General features: G+C 41.2%; 1 protein-coding gene across 3 annotated transcripts; it reads right to left on the bottom strand.

Annotated features, from left to right (window-relative positions):
• Nucleotides 1-1,194: 1,194 nt before the first annotated feature.
• NMNAT3 (nicotinamide nucleotide adenylyltransferase 3) lies at nt 1,195-20,706 on the bottom strand. 3 transcript variants are annotated; one of them, XM_058843591.1, is made up of 5 exons: nt 20,567-20,706; nt 13,023-13,159; nt 7,122-7,305; nt 3,152-3,261; nt 1,195-1,829 (listed from the first exon to the last, which is right to left on the bottom strand). In XM_058843591.1, the coding sequence occupies exons 2-5, from the start codon at nt 13,129-13,131 to the stop codon at nt 1,420-1,422; spliced, it is 813 nt and encodes a 270-aa protein (XP_058699574.1). In that variant the 5' UTR covers nt 13,132-13,159; nt 20,567-20,706; the 3' UTR covers nt 1,195-1,419. The 3 variants fall into 3 exon arrangements, with proteins under 3 accessions (XP_058699574.1, XP_058699572.1, XP_058699575.1); XM_058843589.1 differs by lacking the exon at nt 20,567-20,706 and having other exon boundaries at nt 13,023-13,178; XM_058843592.1 differs by lacking the exons at nt 13,023-13,159; nt 20,567-20,706 and adding an exon at nt 9,494-9,565.
• Between the last annotated feature and the right edge of the window lie 1,271 nt (nt 20,707-21,977).

Here is a 21,977-nt window from a genome sequence, read left to right as displayed (position 1 = left end):
GGCAAGTCTGAACTCTGGTTTCTTTTATCTCTTTTTTAGACCATGGGGCTATGCAAGTCCTTCTAATCCGATTATTGTTGAAGTGCTGCCTTTAGATCCTTCCACAAGGCTGAACCTGTGAGATTTCTAATGACAGCAGGATGACTTGATTTAAAATGAATGAAATATTCACCTTTCATATCACTTGTGTAAGGGAAATCCATTTTAACCATATTACTCTTCATTCTTCATGCCACTCAGAAGAAAACCCCTTTCAAATAGCTTTAGGATATTAGCCAAAGCTATAAAAGCGCTTATCTTGTGTGTTTTTTGAGACCAATTCTTTCTTGAATAGGTTTCAGCTACTTTATGCTTTCTTTCAAGAAAACAATCATACAGACCCTTTCAGTCAAAGCTGTTTTTGTCTGGTATTCCTTTGACTTGTTCCACAAGCTTCTGAATCAGAGAACCACCAGTGGAAGCTGCTTGGCCAGCTGGGGGCTCAGAAGGACCAGTTTGGTGGAAACTTGTATTAGGGAACAGTGGTTACTCCGTACAGTGATAAATACTACATCACTGCTGCACAAATGCTTTCAGTTAAGGAGCTCTGAAACACAGAGAGAGCACTTTATAGAGTTCTGTATTCTCTGAAAGTGACTCCTGTCAGAAATGAGAGACACTGAATCAGCATAACAGGCAACCAGCAGAGAGGAGCACGGGTTTTCCCTGCTAACATCAGAGCTCAGGTACTGAGCCTCTCAGATGTTTGCATATGGTACAACTGAAGCCCCTATTGGATATTGGATATTGGATATTGGATATCTACTCTGGAGCTTTGACAATTGCTTGCTCTTAAGACTCTGGATCAGAGAAGAAAAGAAAACCACTTTGAATGTTGGGATGAGGACTGTCACTTGAGAACCTGGAGTCTTAGAAGCAGCTGAAGTAGTAGCATTTTTAAGTGCTTGCATGAAAGAAAGATTGATTTCCATATCTTGGTCAAACTGCCAAAAAACCCAAAAAGTTACTCAGGGTCTTATAAAGTCAAATTTTAGAAGTAATATATATTTACACATATCTCTCTCTCAAGATATGGTTCATTGTATTTTGCTGTTTTAGAACAGTAAGGATTGCAGAATTACAAATTAGGAAAGTACTGTCTTTGACCCTTAAGTCATATTCATTGACTTATCGAAATACTAAGAACATTCATGGTGAAGATCTCCTTTCTTTTATTTTCACAAGGAAGCTGTTGTGTATTTTAAGCTGTACAGCTGAGCATCCCAATTTTCTTGAGCACTACCACACAGATTCATGGCTTTAAACCACCACATGATTTCAAGAAATTTTGGACCTTCCCTTCATCATTATTAAGAAACAACTTTCTGAAGAAATCTACATGAGCAAGCTCCTGGTCTGACATGGCACACAGTGCAGAAATCAGTCCCTCAGAGGCTTTATTGCTGTGTTTTGCAGCCTGCAGGGCTGCAGCAGGTGCCCCTCGTTCCTGCGCTCGCTCTCAGCCGTGTAGACGTTGTGCTGTGCAATGTAGGCAATGACAGAGTCTGGGATGAGATATTTCACACTCAGCCCTCTGCACAGGGCAGAGCGGATCTGTGTGGCACTGATTTCATTCTGGATCCACTCTCTCACCAGAAAAATATTGTGCTGAAATTTAGATAAAAGGTCCAATTCCTGGATGAACTGAGATGGATCAGAGCCAGCCCGGCTAATGCAGACCAAACCAAACTTTTCCACTATTTCTTTGATGTCTTCTTCCTTCCAGAGATCGGGTGTCTTAAATGTCTGTAGAAAATCAGCCCCACAGAGCAGCTTTAATTCCGGTAGAACTGGAAAGACAAAAGGAAATAACAGATGTCTTATCCTTTCTCAGTCTTGTAGGAACTTTATACTTAAAATTGGTTTCAACTCATCACTTTAATTATTTTTTTTAATTTATTTTTAGAATAATTTACCTTTACTCCAGGCTTTTTTTCAGAAGATTGCAAGAAAAATTCAGTTTAGGTTTTTATGTATCTGTCACAATTACTTTATCACCTAGTTCATCATCACTCAAAGCATATTGAATATTATCTATACACAGTTAGAGGATAATTTTTACTCCACTCAAGCAATCCAAAAAGGGGAAGTAGCAAGTAAAGAGAAATACTTTAGCACAAAGATTAGACTTGGTTGAACCTGGCTACTCCACACCATCCTGCCCTGCTGTTCTTTATTGTCCCTATTTCTTATTTGTTGTTCCCTGCCTAAGCCCGAGCACAGAACTCTCTCCTCAAACTTCTTCCACAGCACTCATCAGTATTCTACCTTGAGTTTTGTACAAACATTATTCAGATAGTTTCACAGCCTTTGTATTCATGTGAAATGAAGGGGAAGAATAGAGGCTTGCCTTCACTTTACACTTATTTGATGGTTAGCACATCTGGAAGTCTTCTACAAGCACCTTACAGGAGAGAGTCAGAATGTAAGAAACATTCCAGTGATGATGCGTGAAAAGCGTGACTTCTTTCCTCCACCAGCTGTAAAGATACAACTCCTCAACAACCAGGAACAACTGAAATGTATTATTCATGTCCAAGAGATGCTATAACACTAGAGGAAAAAGGCAATGTATCAAAAATCCAGCAGCATCCTGGCAAGCCATAGGGCTAGGGAAGATGATTAGATAGGAAAGTGAAAACTGGCATTGTTTCCAGAGCCTGCCGTGCCTCTACTGCCAACAGGAGCTTTTCTGGCCAGCAAACATCAACATGGCAGCATCAGTGCTGTGGTACCTACACACTCTGTCCATTGTCTAACACTCCTAGTAGAATTCTAGTAATCCCTGTATTTTCCATATTTTTTATTCATGTATTCTGTGCTTTGCACAATGCCCATCTCTGGTGGGCCACAATGTCCATCTGACAGAGCTAGAGAGATGCCTGTAAAACCAAGAATTAACACAACTCCAGGGTCTCCTCTCTGTGTGGGAGCTATAACAAAACAACTGCCCCAGCAGCTTTGTTGGCATTTGGCATGGCTTGGTTTTGGCACACAGCTGCAACCCTCAAAACTCACCAGCTACTATGTTCAATTTTCTCACAACTAATCTGGTAAAGCTGAACAGTTTTTAATGCTAAACACAGCATTGTGTTTGCAGCCATGAACCAACCTGGTTGCTGGCAAGAAAAGGAATCCACCGTAGAGCTTTCTGCAGGGTGTTTGTTTCTCATGAACTCCTTCTTGGACTGGAACGCTCTGAGTGCTTCGTTATAATGGTGCCTGCATTTAAAATAAAGGCTTCTGTGTGAGGCAAATCCTCTCAGAGATGCAACAAAGCGATTACCTGGCACTTTCCCATTCCAGTAGGGGGTCTACATTTATGCTCCTTGGATTTGAATACCATTTGTTAGAATTTGGCACATTTGTTCTGCCATGAGATTATTACCAATGTAGTTACATTTTGTGGAATTCACAAGCAATCTCCTTAATGGCATTCTGGTTTGTAAATCCTTTTTGAAGTTCTACCATTATGGCAATTCTGATAGCTACTACATTTAAAATATATTTTGCTTGAAACAGGACTAAATCTCACTTCAATCACTAGCTGTAATTTCTTGACTAAATGCAACTCCTCATGATAGTGTTATAATGTGTGCTCTGTTTTGAGGAGGAGACATTCTTGGTCCCTCTTCTCCATAAAAATATGTTCCCTGAGTTTTCACCTTGCTGTTTTCTCATTCATTTTAATTAAAAGAAGCACAATTCTGAGGAACTAAAAATTCTCCTAAGATTTTTGACATCTGCTATGCTTCTAATTTTACTGAATTCAGATCCAGGAAGGCAGGCAAGGATCCTTTTACAGGTTTTTCCAGGTTTCTGCTACTTTATCCTTTCACCATTCCCTGATTTCACTGATCCCTGGTGCCCCCCAGCAACACTGGCATTGCAACCTCATGGCAGTGGCCTTTCCTTTCCAAATCAGCACAGCCTTGCTTGTTTAGAACAGTCCCTGCCTTGCACCAACCTGAGCCAGGCCTAAGTATTGCTCATATTTGCACAAGCCAACACTGTTTCAAAGATACAAGCTCCTGGTCAGGCAGGACAAGCAGACACAGAATCAAGGCTGTGTCCAGTTTCTGTGTAGGACATATAGAGCCACAGTGACCATCAGCTCTTATTGACTGCAACAACACAGAGTCAGAGTTCCAAGGAACAGTCTGAATCCAGTGTGTGCACAAAGCCCCAGCTGACCCTCAGAATGTCTGTAAGGAAAGAATTCACAGGTTAGTGATTTAAAAGTGCACTCTTCAAATCATGGAAACACTTTAGCCACAAGAATAAGCTGCATATGTGTCAAGAACCTACACCCAGCCAGGCTGCAAAGCAGCCTCCAGTGATTTCTGATGCTCAGTCACTGGCCATAGAAACTGCACAGCCAAGAGGTGAGGCACATATGGCAGCAGAGAGTGGGCACCAGGAGCTTGGTCTGTGCCTTCCCACACATCTAATTTTAACCCTGCCTTGCTGTAAACAGGCTGGTGCTATGTATAGCCAGGCACACTGACTGTGTGTTGTGCTCTAACATTCTTGGACCAGGATTCAAAAACAAGAATGCTTGGCAAAGAGCTCCCTTCCGGACCAGCATTACAAACACTGCAAAATCTGAGCTGCCCCAGGTCTAATCAGCAGTTCAAGGGCTGGAGCAAGTGGAGTTGCATTACTTTAGATACAGTGAAAAGAACAAACCCATCTGCCAGCTTCTTAAGTGTTTTCTGAACTGTGTATGAAGCTTTGAGTAACTATAGAGCTAAATCACAAGCACAACTCAACAGAAGTTGGGTAATGCAGATCTTTGCCAATTTTTAATTACTCTGTAGTATAGCTGCATGCCAATCACATCCATAGGAGCAACAAATGCAGTCCTTTGCCTACTGACAATACTGTTTCCTTGTCTAGGAATACTCACAAACAGCAGCTAAGTGGAAAACAGCTCTATTATGTTCCCTCCTCCTCCTGTCTAAGAAAATCATTGGGATGTTCTCCAAGATTTCTATACTCATTTAATAAATACCACTGCCATAAGTGGGATTTGAGTTTTGCTGCTTAAAATTCTTTTATGTCACAACTACTTAGGATCCTCAGCAAAATCCACAGGTTTTGATGAAATGTGTCATTTTTATCGCACTCAGTTAAAACAAGTACTGTAGGAAAAGGCCATTCATGTGTTTCAGGACTAAATGTTCTACTGCAGGTAAGTGTGCAACTCCAACTACTGATAAGAAGAGACATTTAGGTAAAGTAATGATTTCCTCTGCCTTGCAATAGGAAAATCTCTTTCTATTGGTACTGACGCTTCCTACCTGAGGGAGCTTCTAGTGAAGGCAGCAGTTAGTCAGTCCTTGGCTTTCTGAGGAGTGACGAACCTATAGATTAGCTTTGAAAGCATGTGAAGAACAACAACTCTACACTAAACCATTGCCTGTTCATACTTAGTAAGGATCTTCTACAGCCAGCACTTTTTTATCTTTTTTTTTAACCTGTGACACTTAAAATACAGTGTAAAGCACAAACACCTGCATTTCATCAGAATGCTTCTTCCCCATGCAAGGGACAAGGTTCAGCACTGGATTATGGCACCACTTCAGCTCATTAATACACATCAACATTTGTGGACAAAACAAGATTTAAGCTCATTTCTCTCCTTAACAAGCAGCCATTTTAATGTTTTGTGGATTCACTAATAAAGCTAGAGGTTCACTTTCTAGGCAGATGGGAAGTTTGGCTGTTCATACCACATTGCCTGAGCAGAAAATTATACACTAAGGTTTTACTTACTGGATCTCTAATACTAAAGAACTCTGAAATGGATTTATAATTCAAAAACCCACGCAAGCAGTGCTCACTTCAGTTGGAGCTGTGCAAGACCAAAGTAGGATCACCTGATATGTAGGATTTGGGACTACTTTTCTAGAGGAAAATGGTTTAACTGAACTGAAGTTCAGGACAAAAGCCCCATACCCAGGCAATACTGTAGGACAGTAATCAGTGACTTCTCACTCTGGGACATACAGTTATGATTAGAGAAAGAACAGAGTTTTCTGCAAAGGCAGAAAACCTCCCACCCTGATCCTGCTCTGCTGCCTGGAGGGAAGGGGCAAAAGGAGCAACTGGATGTCAGTGTTCCCTCGGGGAAGACATAAAAGCAGATCTCAGATGTTCTATTTGTATTGTAAGTTTGTAGTGAATACTTATGGATGCTTTTGTAAAGTAACAGGTCTGGCTTTTACAACTGCTTTCACACAGAGCCACAAGAGCTATTGGGGCAGCTGTTGGAGGGCACAATTTAGAGCCTTGAATACCTGTGTCCACTCAGAAAGTAACATAGAAAATGGGGATAAAAATCAAAAATCAGTGACAGCTCTTACAGCACATTTGCTGCAGACTTCCATGAAGGCTTTCACTTTAATGGTATCTGTTACCTTCTGCAGCACCTTTTCCAAAGACCAGTTAGCACAAAAAGTTTGTGTTTTCATACCCTGTCCCATATGCATTTATTACCATATAGAAAAGACATGTTTCAAGGTCCTTGCATCAAGTTTTGGACAACTTGTTTAATTTTTCCTCAGCATAAATTCTTGGAATTTCCACAAAATTTCCATAAATTCTTGAATTTTCCACAAAAATTTCCACAACAAATTCTTGAGATTTTGAAGAAAACATCAGCAGTTATGGGCTTAATTTACCATTAGAGTTAATAAGAAAACTACAAGCATGTGTAAACAGCTAAACCTGGAGGCATAATACTGTACCATAGCTAACCTGAAACAGAAATACTATTGAAGAACAGAATCATTTTGAACTCTCTTACTGACACCCAAGAAAGGTAACATGAGAGGCAGGAACTTTTCCTGCAGATCCCAGCAGTGGCCATAATTTTGCATCCAACTACTTGAAGGGCACGAGGGCACTACCATGATTATTGCACAGGTCTGGGGAAAGCAAATGAAAGATTCCTGGTGGGGAGTCCTGACTTTGCCTGGATGTTTTAGAGGAGCAAGTTCTGTGCATTGACATGGCAGCCTGGCAGATTTTTGGCAGTCAGTAATCTCATAAAGACAGGAAGAAGATAATGCAATCACCTTAATACTTTCACTGTCTCTGTCCATGTGTCCTGCTCGCTCTCCCAGGGATCCACCCGGATCCAGTCAGACGTCTCCAGGGCCAGTCTGGCCATTGCCACCCGGTGCCTTGCTGACACCAAGCCTTTCTTCCCATACTGATCACTGACAGGAGACATTATGCCTTCAATCACCTGATATCTTCCTGTGAGAAAAAAAGAACAGAAAAATGAAAATTAAGTTCTCGTTACAGAATCTTAAAATGTAGGGTGGATAGGGCCTTGGGAGCTAACTGGTTAACTTCAACATTTTAAGAAGCGATGAACAACTTGATTTGGGTTTTGTTTTTAATCCATTCCCAGCAATTACAAAATTAAAATGCAAGCATTCTGTTCCTCTGTGAACTGCTTACAATTACTATCATGTTTATCCTAATAAATGACCCAAAAAAGAAAGCTGGGTAAATAGACAATTTTAAACCATGTGGACACAGTCGATTGCAACAATTGATGTTGCAAACTATCAAAATTGTTAGATACAATTAAGTTTCATAGTCCAGCTAGTACAGCTTTGATACAGCCAGAGCAAAGAATGACTTAACTACCACTATTTTATTCTTAAAGATCTGATCATTGTTATTTGCCTTCCTTTGTGTTTAAACCAAGAATTACAGCATATTACTGCAGCTGTGATTGATGTGGTACAGACAAATCAGAAGATTCAAGCACAAAGATGGGGCTAATGGTATCTGAAATGAGACTTGGAGCACTGAGTTTCACACATCAGCTCAACAGCCACCTAACACCTTTCTCTCTGGCTGACCATGTTAAATACATTTGATAATATACCCCTGTTCTTTTACCCCTGTAACACAACATAATCATAAACACAAAAGACTGGTTAGATTTTGCAGTTCTGGCCCCCAAAAAGGAAACAAAAATAAAGCACCACCATCAGCTGTATTCCTTGGGAAACTGAGAGGAGAGGAAGAGTGTTTCAAGTGAGCAAAAATGAACAAAATTATTTCTTATGTAACGCATGCATTTTAAATGACTATGATAAATATGATACTGAAGAGGAAAAAAAAACTGTTCCTTTTTTCTAATTCAATTATTTTAACAAAGAAACTTGCAGCATGCTATCTTTATTGCTTTGTAAGGTAAGCAATACTCCTGACATTTCTGATACTGGCACATGACAATTTAATATTCTAACACAACAATGTCACTCTAGCAATGTCACATTTATTTTGATGTAATAAAATTTTCAGAAGAACTTCATCAAATTGGACTTAAAAAACCAGCATTAAGATTCAGTGAGATTTACATCCTCTCAAGATGTCAGTTCAAACCATGCTCTGCTTTGAAATATTCTCATTACAGGCAAAATGAGCAAGGTGAAGTTTTCCAGAATCATGCAAAGATGTGTATATAATTAAGTCAATCTCTTGATTTGAAATTGGAAATAATTCTGCTTGATTTATGAAGAGCAATTATTCTCTCGTACTCTGGTATTATACAGTGCTATAACAAGTTGTCATTTAAAGGGAAAGAAATTACAGTTTAAATTCATTTCTTGTTGAAAGGGAAGGAAACTGCTGAATTCACTACTATGTTAAATGTATTAAAAGGTTTTTCCTACACGATGATTTTATTTTCCACGTTTCAGTTTCTTTAAGCATCTACAGATAAAGGTTGTTCCCTTATACCTTAAATGAATATATTAAATGAAAAAATCGTATTTCTGTGAGCTCATGCTAAGCAAGAATGATATGGGTCTGCCACATCCTTGCAAGATAGAAAGATTTCAGTCTCCAGTCTGCTCTAGAGCTGCATAAATGGGATGAGATAAGAGCTTCTGGTGCCATATCAGCTTGTTACAAAGCAAAAATGAAACCAACTAGCAGAGAAAAATTAAGACTGGTAACGCTTTAGAGAGTCAAACACAGGAATGGCCTGAGAAGACTGACAATGGAGTAACCCAGCACTGTGCAAACAGGATGCACGAGAGCCTTCCACATACAAACACAGGCTTTAGCTGTCAAAATATAGGAAATAGTTTTATTACAGGCTCTAAAGAACTTTTTTCCTATTCTGTAATTTAAAAGTTCACTTGTTCAAATATGCCCCTCAGTTTTGCCAGGTGGAAAGGAAGAGAAAATCATTAAATTCTGTCACCTTGGGCTTTTCTTAATATCCACTGCAATTCTCTTCTTTCTCACATAAACTATTACAGCTTGCTTCAAACCTTCCTTGCTCCACAGTTATCTTCAAATTCTATTTCTCTGGAATTCTATTTGTTTGCATCATGTAGTATGTTATTATTGCTTGTCCTAAATATGTGTAAAAGTCCTCCAGGCCTTCAAGTGGCTTTGTTTTTCAAAATATACCTACCAAAAGCAGCAAAAAAGTTCCTCTTGCTATGAACTTTTAGTCTTCAAGAACTGTTTAGGAGAACTGGCTAGTGCTCTGAAAATTAAATGTAACAAAACCAAAATGAAACAAAAAACAAATGAAACAAAAACTGTCCCTCAAACATGTTAAAGCAGATTATTAAGAAAAACAGGTATTTAGTTTTCTGTTACCAAGGTGTCACTGTAAATTGTCACAAATACTAACACAAATAGTAATGCTTAATTAGCTTATTAATACTAAAGCAAATTAATCAAATGCCAATTTCATACAAAATTGTTTGTGTACTTTGGTGGGGCTTCTGAAGATTAATTTCTTCTGGTAGTAAGTCTGGAATTCAATGGGAGAAATTATGCCAGAAATAAATAATAAAAGTAAATAACCACTACAGAAAAGCAAATAAATGAAAGACTTCCATACATTTAACTCTTGCTCACTGCTCATTTTCCTCTCATTTTCCTTTTTCAGTGTTAAGGGAAAATCCCCCAAGAGAAGCTCTGTAGCTTCCTGGTGTAACCCTACCCAGTGAACAGGAATGCATTTGACTGAACCCACTAACAGTGTCACATTTTCCTGAGTTTTCATAAGATAATAACTCATTATCCTTCACTTTCCTCTCATATTTGTCTTACAACAGATAAAATATCTTGTCTTTCACACCCTCCTCATTTGCCCTCCATCCCTTTGGGTCTCACTTGGAAACTTGGGGATGTAAGTGTCCTCCACTGGCAACACTTGGGAAACAAGATTAAAAGTGTCTCAGATTGATTTTAGCACTATTTCTTTGGTCTTTGTAGTAAAACAAGGAATACAGTCAAAGAGAAGTAAAAGTGCCTGGCATTAGGTATTAAAATACTCTAAAGGCATCTGCCACAGTCAAGTTTCAAAAAACAATTTTAAAACAAGGGACTGAATCTCAGAAAACTTTAGCTGTGTCTGAGGATGTGTAAAGTGTCAAATTCACATGAGTAGACAGAAATTCCAGATAGAATGATTTGAGTCATTCAGGCACACAGAGCTGTGTGTGTTGTATTTAAAAGGCAGCATGATATGATTTATTGGCTGATATTAATAGAAAAAAAGATTAATTACTTGACATGTGGCAATGAAACTGCACTTAAAGTATCAGAAACCCAATAAAATGTCTTACTTAAAATAGGGATGTATGAAAAATAAGATTAGGCAGCATTAGAAATTGACAAAAAGCTGGCAGGCAGAATTACTGCAGATGTCAGTCAGGATGCACATCAGGGATAGTCATGTCATTCATGGCAGTGAAACCTGCCTCTGAAGTCACAGAATCCTGGAATTGTTAAGGCTGGAAAAGCCCTCAAGACCACTGAGTCCAACCAGTAACCCACCACTAGAACATGGCCCCAAGTGCCCCATCCACATGTCCTTTGAGCACTTCCAGGGCTGGTGACTGGCCCAACTCATCATTTCAGCCTGATTTGTGGTAGAGCAGCACTAATGAAGCAGCAGGAGGATGAAACCATTCCCAAGCCTAAGAAACATGTCCCTCACACTAATTAATTAATTCCTCACTCATTTCAAGCATCCAATGCGGATGTCAGCTCCAAGGTGCACTGTTCCCTCTGAGAAGGGAATCAGTGCTGCCTCAGCTCAGACAAGCCCTGTTCTCCACCCTCCACCAGCTCCCAGGCTGAAGCTGCTGCTTCTTCTCAGTAAGTAAGGTCCAAAAAATTTCTCCCTTCCTTCCCTGCATAATCCCAGAAGTGGAAACAGGGCTAAAATCATGAGAGAATGTCCAATTAATGTCCTGGCTAGGAATGGTTCTGCTATAAAACAGACATCCAGAATTAGTCATTTTTACAGCAAGCTGCCAACCCCTTCAGCTTGAGAAACTCCGTTCCCTGTTGAGGAGGGGCCATAGACGGGATCTGTAGCTGCACATACAAACACATCCATCTGCTCCTGGAGTTCCTGTGGATACAGCCACCTCTGCCCAGGATGGGGAAAGCTGCTGCAGGCAAACAGCATTCTGACTTTCCTGCCAATCTGGGTTAAGCTTTCAAAAAGTGCATAGACAATGCTGTAGGCAACCCAGATACCAAAGAAGGATTCTATCATGCAGAAAGCCCTTTTACTTGTAAGGCTTCACAAATTAAAGTAAGAAACCAAAACGCAAGTCACACCTTACCCAGATCTAGGCATTAACATCAGGTGTAACATAATGCACAATTCCCATTTCAGCCTTTCAAAATTTCATTTTTAATATGATTTTTACTACATTTTAAGCAAACTGCCCTGAGTAGGGGGTGGAGTCCTTCTAAAGTGACCCTGGAGCAGACCAGACATCAAACTGATTCAGACAGAACAATAATTAATTTCCCAGTTCAGTCCTTCTTTAAAGGCAAAGAGAAATGTTACTGGACTGTAATTTATGACTGAAAGAGAATTACCAGTTGGTCTCATATTACCTTTCTACTCTTTGCATATCTGGGCAGCAGAATCAGTTATAAAACTACAGTTTTATACAGTGAAAAAAGTAAATTAAAATCTCTATTTAACCCTTTATTTCCAGTCCCGCAGGAGCAAAAAAAAAAAAAAAAGAAAAATTTATTTGTAGGAAAACAGACTTGTAAAGGCTGCTCTAAGAGCCAGCTCTGTAATTGCTCCTCATGACAGTCAAAGTATCCTCACAGGATATTCTGAGTATGCAGCTGCAGCTGCTGCTTTTACTGCACAGTGCTATCAGTGGTTTCCCAGGTTCTCTCCCCCTGCTCAATTTGACAGCCAAATTCCTTTTACTATTATTTGCTGTTCAGGTTCCTACTGACCCACCTCCCTAGGAACTGCTCTGTCAGATTCCAACAAATAATGATTCCCTCCCAACCCCTTCCAGAAACCTAAGTGCATATTTTAGCTGCCAGTTGCAAAAAACAAAAAAAAAGAATCCCTGAGCAAGTAAGGAGCTGCTCAAGCTTAGAGTTCAAGGTTTTGCAGTAGCATTCCTGATTCTTTCTTTCGTTCTTGATGTTACCACCTTGCTCTTTTGTTGCCAAAACATTCTAGCCTGGTGGCATCTCGCTTTTCTCATCTTTTTCTAGGACAGATAAAGTGCCTCTTAGTGAAGACAGATAATGAATAATTAATGTTTCATCTTTTCTCTAGTTTCCCCCAGCTGTCAAAACTGCTACCTGGAACTTTTCATATTAAAACACATTTTATCGTTGTATCATAAAAACATGGAATTGGAACATAAATGATTTTCCTGAGTTTCAAAAATTTTAGCCGCATTATTTCACAAGGTTCAGCCAGTGCCACGAAAAGGACCCTCAAACCGCTGATAAAACTTTTACTCTCTTGGCATAAACACTCATTGTACTTGTTTATACTCTGAGGTAACGCCAGACTTTCTATATTGAATATCCCATGAAAGCTTTATATTAATATCAGTAAAGAATATTAAAATAAACCCAGCTGTAAAGTAAGATCCGATCCAAGTGAGTATTAAAACTCTTTCTTGCTTTTCCCAACCCCCACTGACCTGTCTGGTGCAGGTGGTCTCTGGCCAGCTCAAACAGACGCATGTGCATGTTGGTGGTGGGGTTGAAGGAGCCACAGGCCAGGAGGATGACAGGGATCCTGCTCCTCATCCTGACAGCAAAACATGACACCTTTTCCCTGAAGAAAAAAGACATTAAAACTAAAGACAAACCTGAGAAAGAGCAGTCTGCCCTTGGTTCCTGAACTAAAAGGAGCCGTTCCCAGAACTAGATGTTCCCAGAGCACCAGTGCAGTGTCCAGAGATCAGTCCTGTCCCAGCACTCAGCACCTGCCTGCTCGGGAACACAGCTGGAGATTAATTAGGAGAACACCCACACATTCTGCTTCCCCACAGACATGGCCAGAACATACTTCTAGAAATTTACTGTCTTATTATTAAAACCTGACAATTTTTTTACTTAATTTTTAACCTGCTTTTATTAAAGGGAAAGGTGTCTCCTTATCTTTGTGGCCATTGATAATGCTGGAACCTACAAGCCTGCTACAAAATCAGATTTTAATTTTTTTTAAAGAACTTCTTACAGTGAACCTTTATGACATGTGACAAAACTTCACGTGCAACACCCAGTGCTAAGGTATGACTTCTTGGAGCTGGGCAGGCAGCACTGGGGGTCAGCCAGCTGGCAAACGCTTGTAGCCAGATTATCTGCACTGGTCTGTGTGGTTCCTCTGTTGGGCTGCAGAGCGATGCACAGTGCAGCAACAAGAGGGAGCAGTGGGGAAGAGGAAATCCCTAGGGCATTAAAAATCTGTGAACAGGGGGAATGGGTAGGGAGATATGCTGTGAGGAGCCTTGCAGGGGTGTTTACAGACAACCCTTGTGTAATTTGGTTAACCTGTCAGTCATCTACTAAAAAATGTACCAAAAATCAGTTTAAATCCACTGTGCTTGGAGCTATTTACTTGCATAACTCTTTTAAAAACTAATCCGGACTACAACTGGCACGATAAAAATAATTGTGTCCCACATCCATGTCTGCAAACCCAAAGTATTTTCCTAGAACTTGCAATCTCTACATTGCTCACACCTGTGTGTCATATAAACACCACCCTCCCTTCCCTGGCCTAGAGCCCTCCCCATCAAATGGAACAGGAGACACCTGCATCCCAAACTTCAGAACTCAGTCCAAACCCAGCACAGACTGTGTGTTCTGATCAGCCAAATCTCATTCTCCATCTGCACTGTACCTGTAGCTCAGACCCCACCTCTTATTGTTCCCAGTTCTTACAGTGCCTTTTTTCCCCCCAACTTTCTCTGACTTAGAAAAATTTAATAATAATGGTTAAATCCATGTCAAGTTGATGTTTTATAGCTGCCAATATGGTTGGTTCATTTATGGAGGATTTACAACCTGAAGAGTGGGACTGTACCATGGAACAGCACTCAGTGCACCAAGCAGCAAGTACTGTCATTTGTCAATAATATTGTCACTTTTCAACCTTTGACATTTGAACATTTTTATCGAGAAAATCCTTTGAAGCATTAAGTGCTATCTGTATCTCCAGCATATAGTACTGAATATGATTGTTTTATAATGTTTTTATTCCACTTTCCTCATTTCTCATCTCTTCCATCATACTAGGGGAGACATACAGGGGAGAAAAGACTTGCTGGCTGTAGAACCACTGTAAGTTAGCAACAGTTTTATGGTCTGTGATGGGAGCAGCTGGAGGAAGCTCCTTTCACTGCACCCTGCACCCTACTCCTTCCTCTGGCTTACTCTCCCTGTGCAGACACAAAAACTCACACATGAAAACTGTATGCAAAATATACAGCTTCTTTATCTGGAAAAAACCAAAAAATGTTCTTCTGTTCAGGATCAGCAATTCTGTAAATGTATCTCCATTGCAGGGAGGAAGGTGCTTCTGCCCTGAAACTGAGCAAAACATCAGCATCTGAATGGAGCTCTCAGTGCTGGCTCACGGCTCTCCTGTGTCCCTCCCTCCTGCTCTGATCAAGTGCATTTTATATTTCCATAGCTGTCCTTTATTTGCCATCTCAACTGAATGATTTCTTTTGCTTTGCTTTTAATTCTACAGACTACTCTATTTCTCACCTGAAACAAAGGTGTTGGATGGTTTCATTGCAGCTCTTACTCATTTACACCCTGGAAACTCCAGGGAAAGACTTCAACCTGTGATTTTTAATAACTTGATAGTAGTGATAACAGAAACTCAAAAATCAAACCAACAAAAACAAAACAAAAGGAAAAAAACTCACAACAAACCAAGACTTTACTAACAGTAAATAAAAATGTAATGAAAAAGCGTTTCACAAGGTAGTATACATCTATAAACTCACAAACACCCCATATAGATATATATAAAGAAATCAGTGGTTTTATTTTCACTATCCCCAAATATAGTGCAGTCTTCAAAAGGTCTAGAGCAACTTTTAGTATTTGAAACAAAACTTTCCGATTCAGTCGCTATCTCAGCTGGTATTAATTACCTAAGGGGTTTTAAATCACTAGAACACCACTCAAAGTAACAGAAAAAAAGAGAGTTAACTGATTTTTCAGCCAAGCTCTCTTGAGGAATCAAACACTGGGGAAAGTTTAAACACAGTCTGTGTGCCCCACTCTGGGCCTGTGGAGCAGCAGCCCTGGGCAAGCAGTGCATTCCCAGAAATGCCAGCCTGCATTTTGGGAAGCTTCCAACAACAGGGACACCGTGTGGCAGTGCAGAAAAGGACAGTCACCTTCAGACAGGGAGGCCACACTCAAGCTATAGAAAAAGGGGTTAATGATGGACAAAGTATTATGCTTTTTATTAGGTAATTCCTGCAAGTTCTTTTTCTGGTGCCTGTATTCCTACAAAATGTCAATAACAGATGATGTTACGGATGACCACAGTTAAGTTCTGCTGAAAGTCAGTAATTAGACCCATATCTGATTAATTATCAGCAGCAGAATGGAGTGCCGAGCAGGAAAGTCTGATTCATGAGCTGTTAAATTAGTAAACTGGAGAACAAGACACTGATACGTGCACGCTATGAGGCACTCACCCTTGAGGGAACATTTCTGCAAAAAGCAGAAATAAACCAAATCCTAGCACAGGATTAAAGTGTTATCTCTTCCTGTGAGGGTGAATCTAGATTAATTTAGATGAAATTTAGATTTTAACAAGTTCAAAGCTGCCTGATTCCATTCTTTTACTGGGCCACATCGTTACCTCATATAAATTCATGCAGATGCACTGGGACCAGCTGAGTTACACCAAATGACACTAAGAATATTAGAGCTGCGAGGCAGATTTTGAAAGTTGGGAAATAAAAACACATTTAGTAGTTGACCCAAATCACAGAAGCCAAAGTACACAAATATCCCTTAAAAATATTACTGAATATGAGAGTTTCTCATGCTGTTAATAATAAGAATTTCTGCAATACAGAAGTTACTCCAGTCAGGAAGTTCCAAGCATTTGCTGTCACCAAAACCAACCCTCCACAAAGGTGACAAACATTTACTTGTATATCCTCACCTTCCCTTTAATAATGGACATATGTACCTGTGTGAGGAAAAATGGAAAATGCATAATCTGGGACAGTATTTTATTTACTCATCAAAAAGTTATTCACTCCAGCCACAAATGAATTTGCAAGAAGCACATATATATTACACACAGCCTAATATGATGCTGTAACCCTCCAAAACAGCTTTTTCAGGGCCACATGGTAAGCCATATTATTATTAAATTCCAGTGATTCAGGTGAGCCCCATTTATTTGCCTTTCACTGAAAGCCATGACAGGATACATGATTTCCTATCAGATTCACCAGATCACAACCATGAAGCTGCTCCTTCCAATGCCCACAACAGACTTTTAATCAGAGCACACAAGACCCATTGCAGCTTCAGAGAAATCCCAAGATCTGCTCCCCTCCTACCTACAGTATTCACTAGAGCAGCAATTTATCCAAGTCTATAAAAATCATCTGGGCTTTTTCACGTGTAACACTGCAGATGGCTCAAAACACAACAACTGCTGCCTTTAACAATGCACAGGGGGTTTTGCCTGAGACAGACTGCTTGCTTTGGGGGTACTCACTATTTCTTCTTCCTCCCTGTCCAGGTTGCAATTTTCCCAGCAAAACAAAAAACTCTCTGTGAACAAGTCACCTCATGGGAAACTTGTCCAAATTCCAAGTGCCCTGGTGGCAGAGAAAGCAGCCTCAGCAGAAGTGTCTCCTCCTCTCCTGAGATTATAATCACAGCACAACACTCTTGCCATTCCTTTATTTCAGACTGTATCAGTGGGGAAATTCCCTTTCACAGAAGAACCAACAAAACCTCTGTATCAGTTATATTTCTGAAATCAACCTAAACACCTATGGTTCCATTTACTTGGAATGAGCTTTTTCTTCTGAATTAAACCACTTGTGTTTTCAACTTCCAATCCCAACTCTTTCTGCTCCACTGCTACAGAGAATCAGCAGTTCAAAGGGACTAAAGAAAATTCACCACAAAGAGCTCACACTAACAAAGCACAACAAATATATATAAAAAGAAATATAATTATTCTAATATAAATAATCAATTGAGCACAGGACTCATGCAGTCTGAAATACATGCAAATATTGAACCTCCAGCTAATAATGAACACAGTATTGCCTTCAACAATTTTGAACTCTGAAAAATTTGAGCAGAATTACTGCTTATTAGCACAAGGTTACAAAGATTATGTTCTCAACACATTTTTTTTAAGCCTGTGAGTTGCTGCAAGTTTATAACTAGAATTCCACAGTGACGCACAAGAGTGTCTGGTCCCAGAGTCCAGCCAATAAATTATCCACAGAGATATTCCCATGATAATATCCTATATGATATATTTTTCTTAGTGTTCTTAAGGATATTATATGTTATTCATATCCTTAATCATCCTGCAAAATAATCACCCTTAGAGGCTGCCCATTGCCTGACCAGCAACAAGGAATACAACAACTCAGCAGCATGGAATTCAGAAACCACCATTCATGCACATCAACAGTAAACTCCCATATTTTTAACATCCCTATTTGTGCATTTACTAAATATTCTGAGGTTATCTCAGATTTTCTCCTGTCCTTAAACAGCAAATATGTAAAGACAACAACAGCATAATGTCCTTAATGTTCTTTTTCTTATTAGGGAAAACAATGAAATAATCCCATTTTGTACAAAAGGCATTAATTACATTCTAACTGCTCATACAACACTTGACAAGACTTGAGACACTGAGCTCTGCAGCAGTTTCATGTGGTTACAAGGCAGTGATACTCCACTAACCCAGAACCATGCAGAAAGTAAGTAAAAAAAACAACCAGACTGGCCAACACCTGGTACCCAGTGTTAGCTGGGTAGTGCAGGATCTCACTGGCCTCACACACCACTCCCTGCACAGTTCTGCAGCATTTCCACAACTCAAGGGAATACAATCATCTCCTGGTACCTTCTATTTCCCACAGTATGAACTTTATAATTACTGCTCCAATAATCCCTAGTGATCCCTTCCAATTTTTGTGCCCATATCACACTAATAAATAAGATTTTCTTCTTCTACAGTTGTCTAAACTATTCTAAGTAAAGGCAGTAGCCCTTTTGTTTGCATGTACAAGTCAGTCATCCACAATGCACAATATATTGATTTACAGAAAAGGAGGATTCATGCAGAACTGCAACTCTGGGAGTCTATTTTTAAGCAAACAAACTACTGATTTAGTGAAAGCACCAACTTGGCTGTCAAAACAAACTCTTGCTAAAACTTCAAGAGCTCCTGTAGAGAAGCCATCCAGAGTGATTTTTTGTCTATCAACATCTCTAATTTTCTTTCAACTAGCAAAACACACTTAGCATATCCTAAGGCAAATCTCAGAAACCGAGCTCGCACACAAATGGAAGATAAATTTGAGTAGTAAACATCTTCAATGATAAAAATCTGCTCTTATAAAGCTGGTTTTAAAAGGGAGCGAGCTAATGAAACCCCTAGCAGCACCACTGCAAAACACTCAGATGCAAAATAATCATATATAGCATCCATGGCGTGAGGCAGGATTTCCATAACACAGAGCAAGACCTGCCTGTGCCAGATCACTGGGCTAAACACCATGTCTTATGTTTTTGAAGTTCCCCATTATACTTTGAGTCTGCATGGCTAATTTCTTCATTTCTGCTAGTTATCGTTCAGAAAATGCACAGTGCTTGGTGAGCAGAGTGACCTGCACACAACTCTGAGTGGTAATTGCACTAAATCAGCAGCGTGCTGGGGAAAGATGCAGCAGTGCAGCCGGCTGGGGACTGCAGCACTTCTGCAGTGGCACCTGCTGGGCCAGGACAGGCAGGTGGGCTTTGACAGCTGCACCCGGCCAACTTCACCTGCTGCAGGTGCAGCAGCTGAAACATTGCACGAATTAAATCCTTGGAAATCATCACTGCTGTGAAATCCAGTTTGTCTCATTAAATTATTTTAAAAGGCTCAAATTCCCCTTGGACAGGACTGTCACCTGTTGCGTCGTCAGTGCCCCCCTCAGGTATCTCTGGACTTCCCAAAGGTCTTTGAGATCATCCAAACGCTAATTAGATTGTCACAGTTAGACTAAATTCTAAAATTCGCATTTCTGAAGTTAAAGGCATGAAGGCAGTTTGCTGCTACAATCACACAGTGGAGCCAGACTTCAGTAGCAAATCGCGCCTGGAAAACGAACTGGATTGTATTGCTGCAAAGCTTAAAGAAAACAAACATCGCGCGTTGTTTATAAAATCAAACAGCAGCTGCTGCAACCTCTTATAGCCGGAGGGAAAGACGAGTAAGTTACGGGGTGCAAGCCAGACGGATTGGAATAAACAAAATGTAATTCTATGTGCTGTTGTCCTCTAACTTTCACTGCACTCGGCTAGGTGTTGGGGGAGAAGGGAAAAAAGGTTTCTGTTTTAAACACACACACACACGCGCACACGCACACACACACACACACACACACGTTTATGTGATATATATTTATGTCTATATGGTGGTGGATGTGCGTTTATCGAGCGCGTGGCGTGGCCAGCCCGGCAGCACCGGCCGGGAGACTGAGGCCTGCCCGCGGTGCCCACAAAGCCCGCGGAGTCCATGGAGCCCGCAGAGCCCGCGGAGCCCACGGAGCCCACGGTGCCCACAGAGCCCACAGAGCCCGCGGAGCCCACGGTGCCCACAGAGCCCGCGGTGCCCACAGAGCCCGCGGAGCCCACAGAGCCCGCGGAGCCCACAGTGCCCGCGGAGCCCACAGAGCCCGGGGTGCCCACAGAGCCCGGGGTGCCCATAGTGCCCGCGGAGCCCACAGAGCCCGCGGAGCCCACAGTGCCCGCGGAGCCCACAGTGCCCGCGGAGCCCACAGAGCCCGCGGAGCCCACAGAGCCCGGGGTGCCCATAGTGCCCGCGGAGCCCACAGTGCCCGCGGAGCCCACAGTGCCCGCGGAGCCCACAGAGCCCGCGGAGCCCGCGGTGCCGCTCCCGGCGGGATCCGCTCGGCTCCTCCCCGGCTCCCCTCCGTCCTCCCGTGCTTACCGCGGGACAAGCGGGGCCTCCCCCGGCGCTGCTCCACACGGCAGCCGGGCCTCCTCACGCAGGAGGTGTATTTTTATTGTGTCACCTCAAGGTGACCTCCCAAACTTTCGGCTTCCTGCCGTTAGTAAGGGAGGCCCTGAGGCGCCGGGGGTGTGCTGACAGCGTGGGGAAGGTCGGCTTGCCAGGCGTGGAGTAATGAATGCGTGGGAAAATTCACAGCACCGGAGGTTTGTGTCCAAAAAGGAGACAGAGGAGTCCTGTAACTTCGTTGAAATAAAGAGAGAGGCCATGGAGCATTTCTCGTGGGGTCTTTCAAAAGGTTGGGGGACACAGCCCCATTTTCGTCCTGATTTCCCATCCTCTTGCTCTCCCCATAGGCCGAGGTTCTCGCAAGGTACAGACTTCCCAAATCCCCTACTCTATGTCCTCCTCTACTATGTACCACCCCCCCCCCCTCCTTTTTTCTTTTATGTAACAAAATACTGTTCATAATTCTATTAAATATTTGTCTTTTCTCGCTAAGTTAAGGAATTTACCACGGCCTTGGCTGACCAACAGTCCATGCCAGTTAGTAGCGTTTTCTAGAACAGGTATGTAGAACATCACTTCCCTGTGTGTAAGTCCCTGGCCCTATCTACAAGCAGTGTGTTTGTAAAGACACAGTCATCTCACTCCATTCATGAAGCTCAGCCTTCTCTCTGTTGAATGGCCTCACAAAGTCATTTCCTTCTCCTTCAGCCGTGGAATGTTTTGCAAAAAACACCAAGGCCATGGAAAGTGTGTTAAATAGATATTGCAAAAGGTGAAGTCCAGGGAGTTGTAAATAATTTAAATAATTAGATAATTAAATATTTAATTCTTAGGCATATAAAGTCCGGTTTCTTGAGATGTCAGATGTCACCAGGTAGGATTAGAGTCCACCACAAACATCCTGGTTTTTGTACTGTTGAAGGGAAACACAAATATTCTCTGGTCTGACATGATCATAAAAAGTAAATAGGATTGTGGAATGCATTTTTAAGCTCTTCTGTGTGAAATGCACATGCAAATGACGAAGCTTCACTCCTGCACAGAGGCCATTAGATGTACTTCAGATCTTTCATTGCCCCTGCTGAAAGCTGGCCACGAGATGGTTTTGGCAGTGGGGCTTTGGCTTCAGACTGGGAGCAGAGTTTGCACTTTTGAGGTTTAGCTTCAGGAGGATGAAGAGGCAGTGTGGGGAGTGCTGAAATTGAACTGAAATTGTGTGTGGCTGTGTATTTCTCCATGACATTTTCATGCTTGTCTTTGGTCCTGCTCTGTTCACATAAAGTTTCATTTTTCATAGACTACAACTTGCAATTTGAGATATTAGGGAACTATTATTGTTAGTGGCAGGGTGACTTTTGTCATTGTATAAAACAGGGAGAGT

The sequence above is a fragment of the Poecile atricapillus genome, chromosome 8, assembly GCF_030490865.1.
Source record: "Poecile atricapillus isolate bPoeAtr1 chromosome 8, bPoeAtr1.hap1, whole genome shotgun sequence".
Lineage (NCBI taxonomy): Eukaryota > Metazoa > Chordata > Aves > Passeriformes > Paridae > Poecile > Poecile atricapillus.
This window is presented reverse-complemented; position numbering and strand designations above follow the sequence as displayed.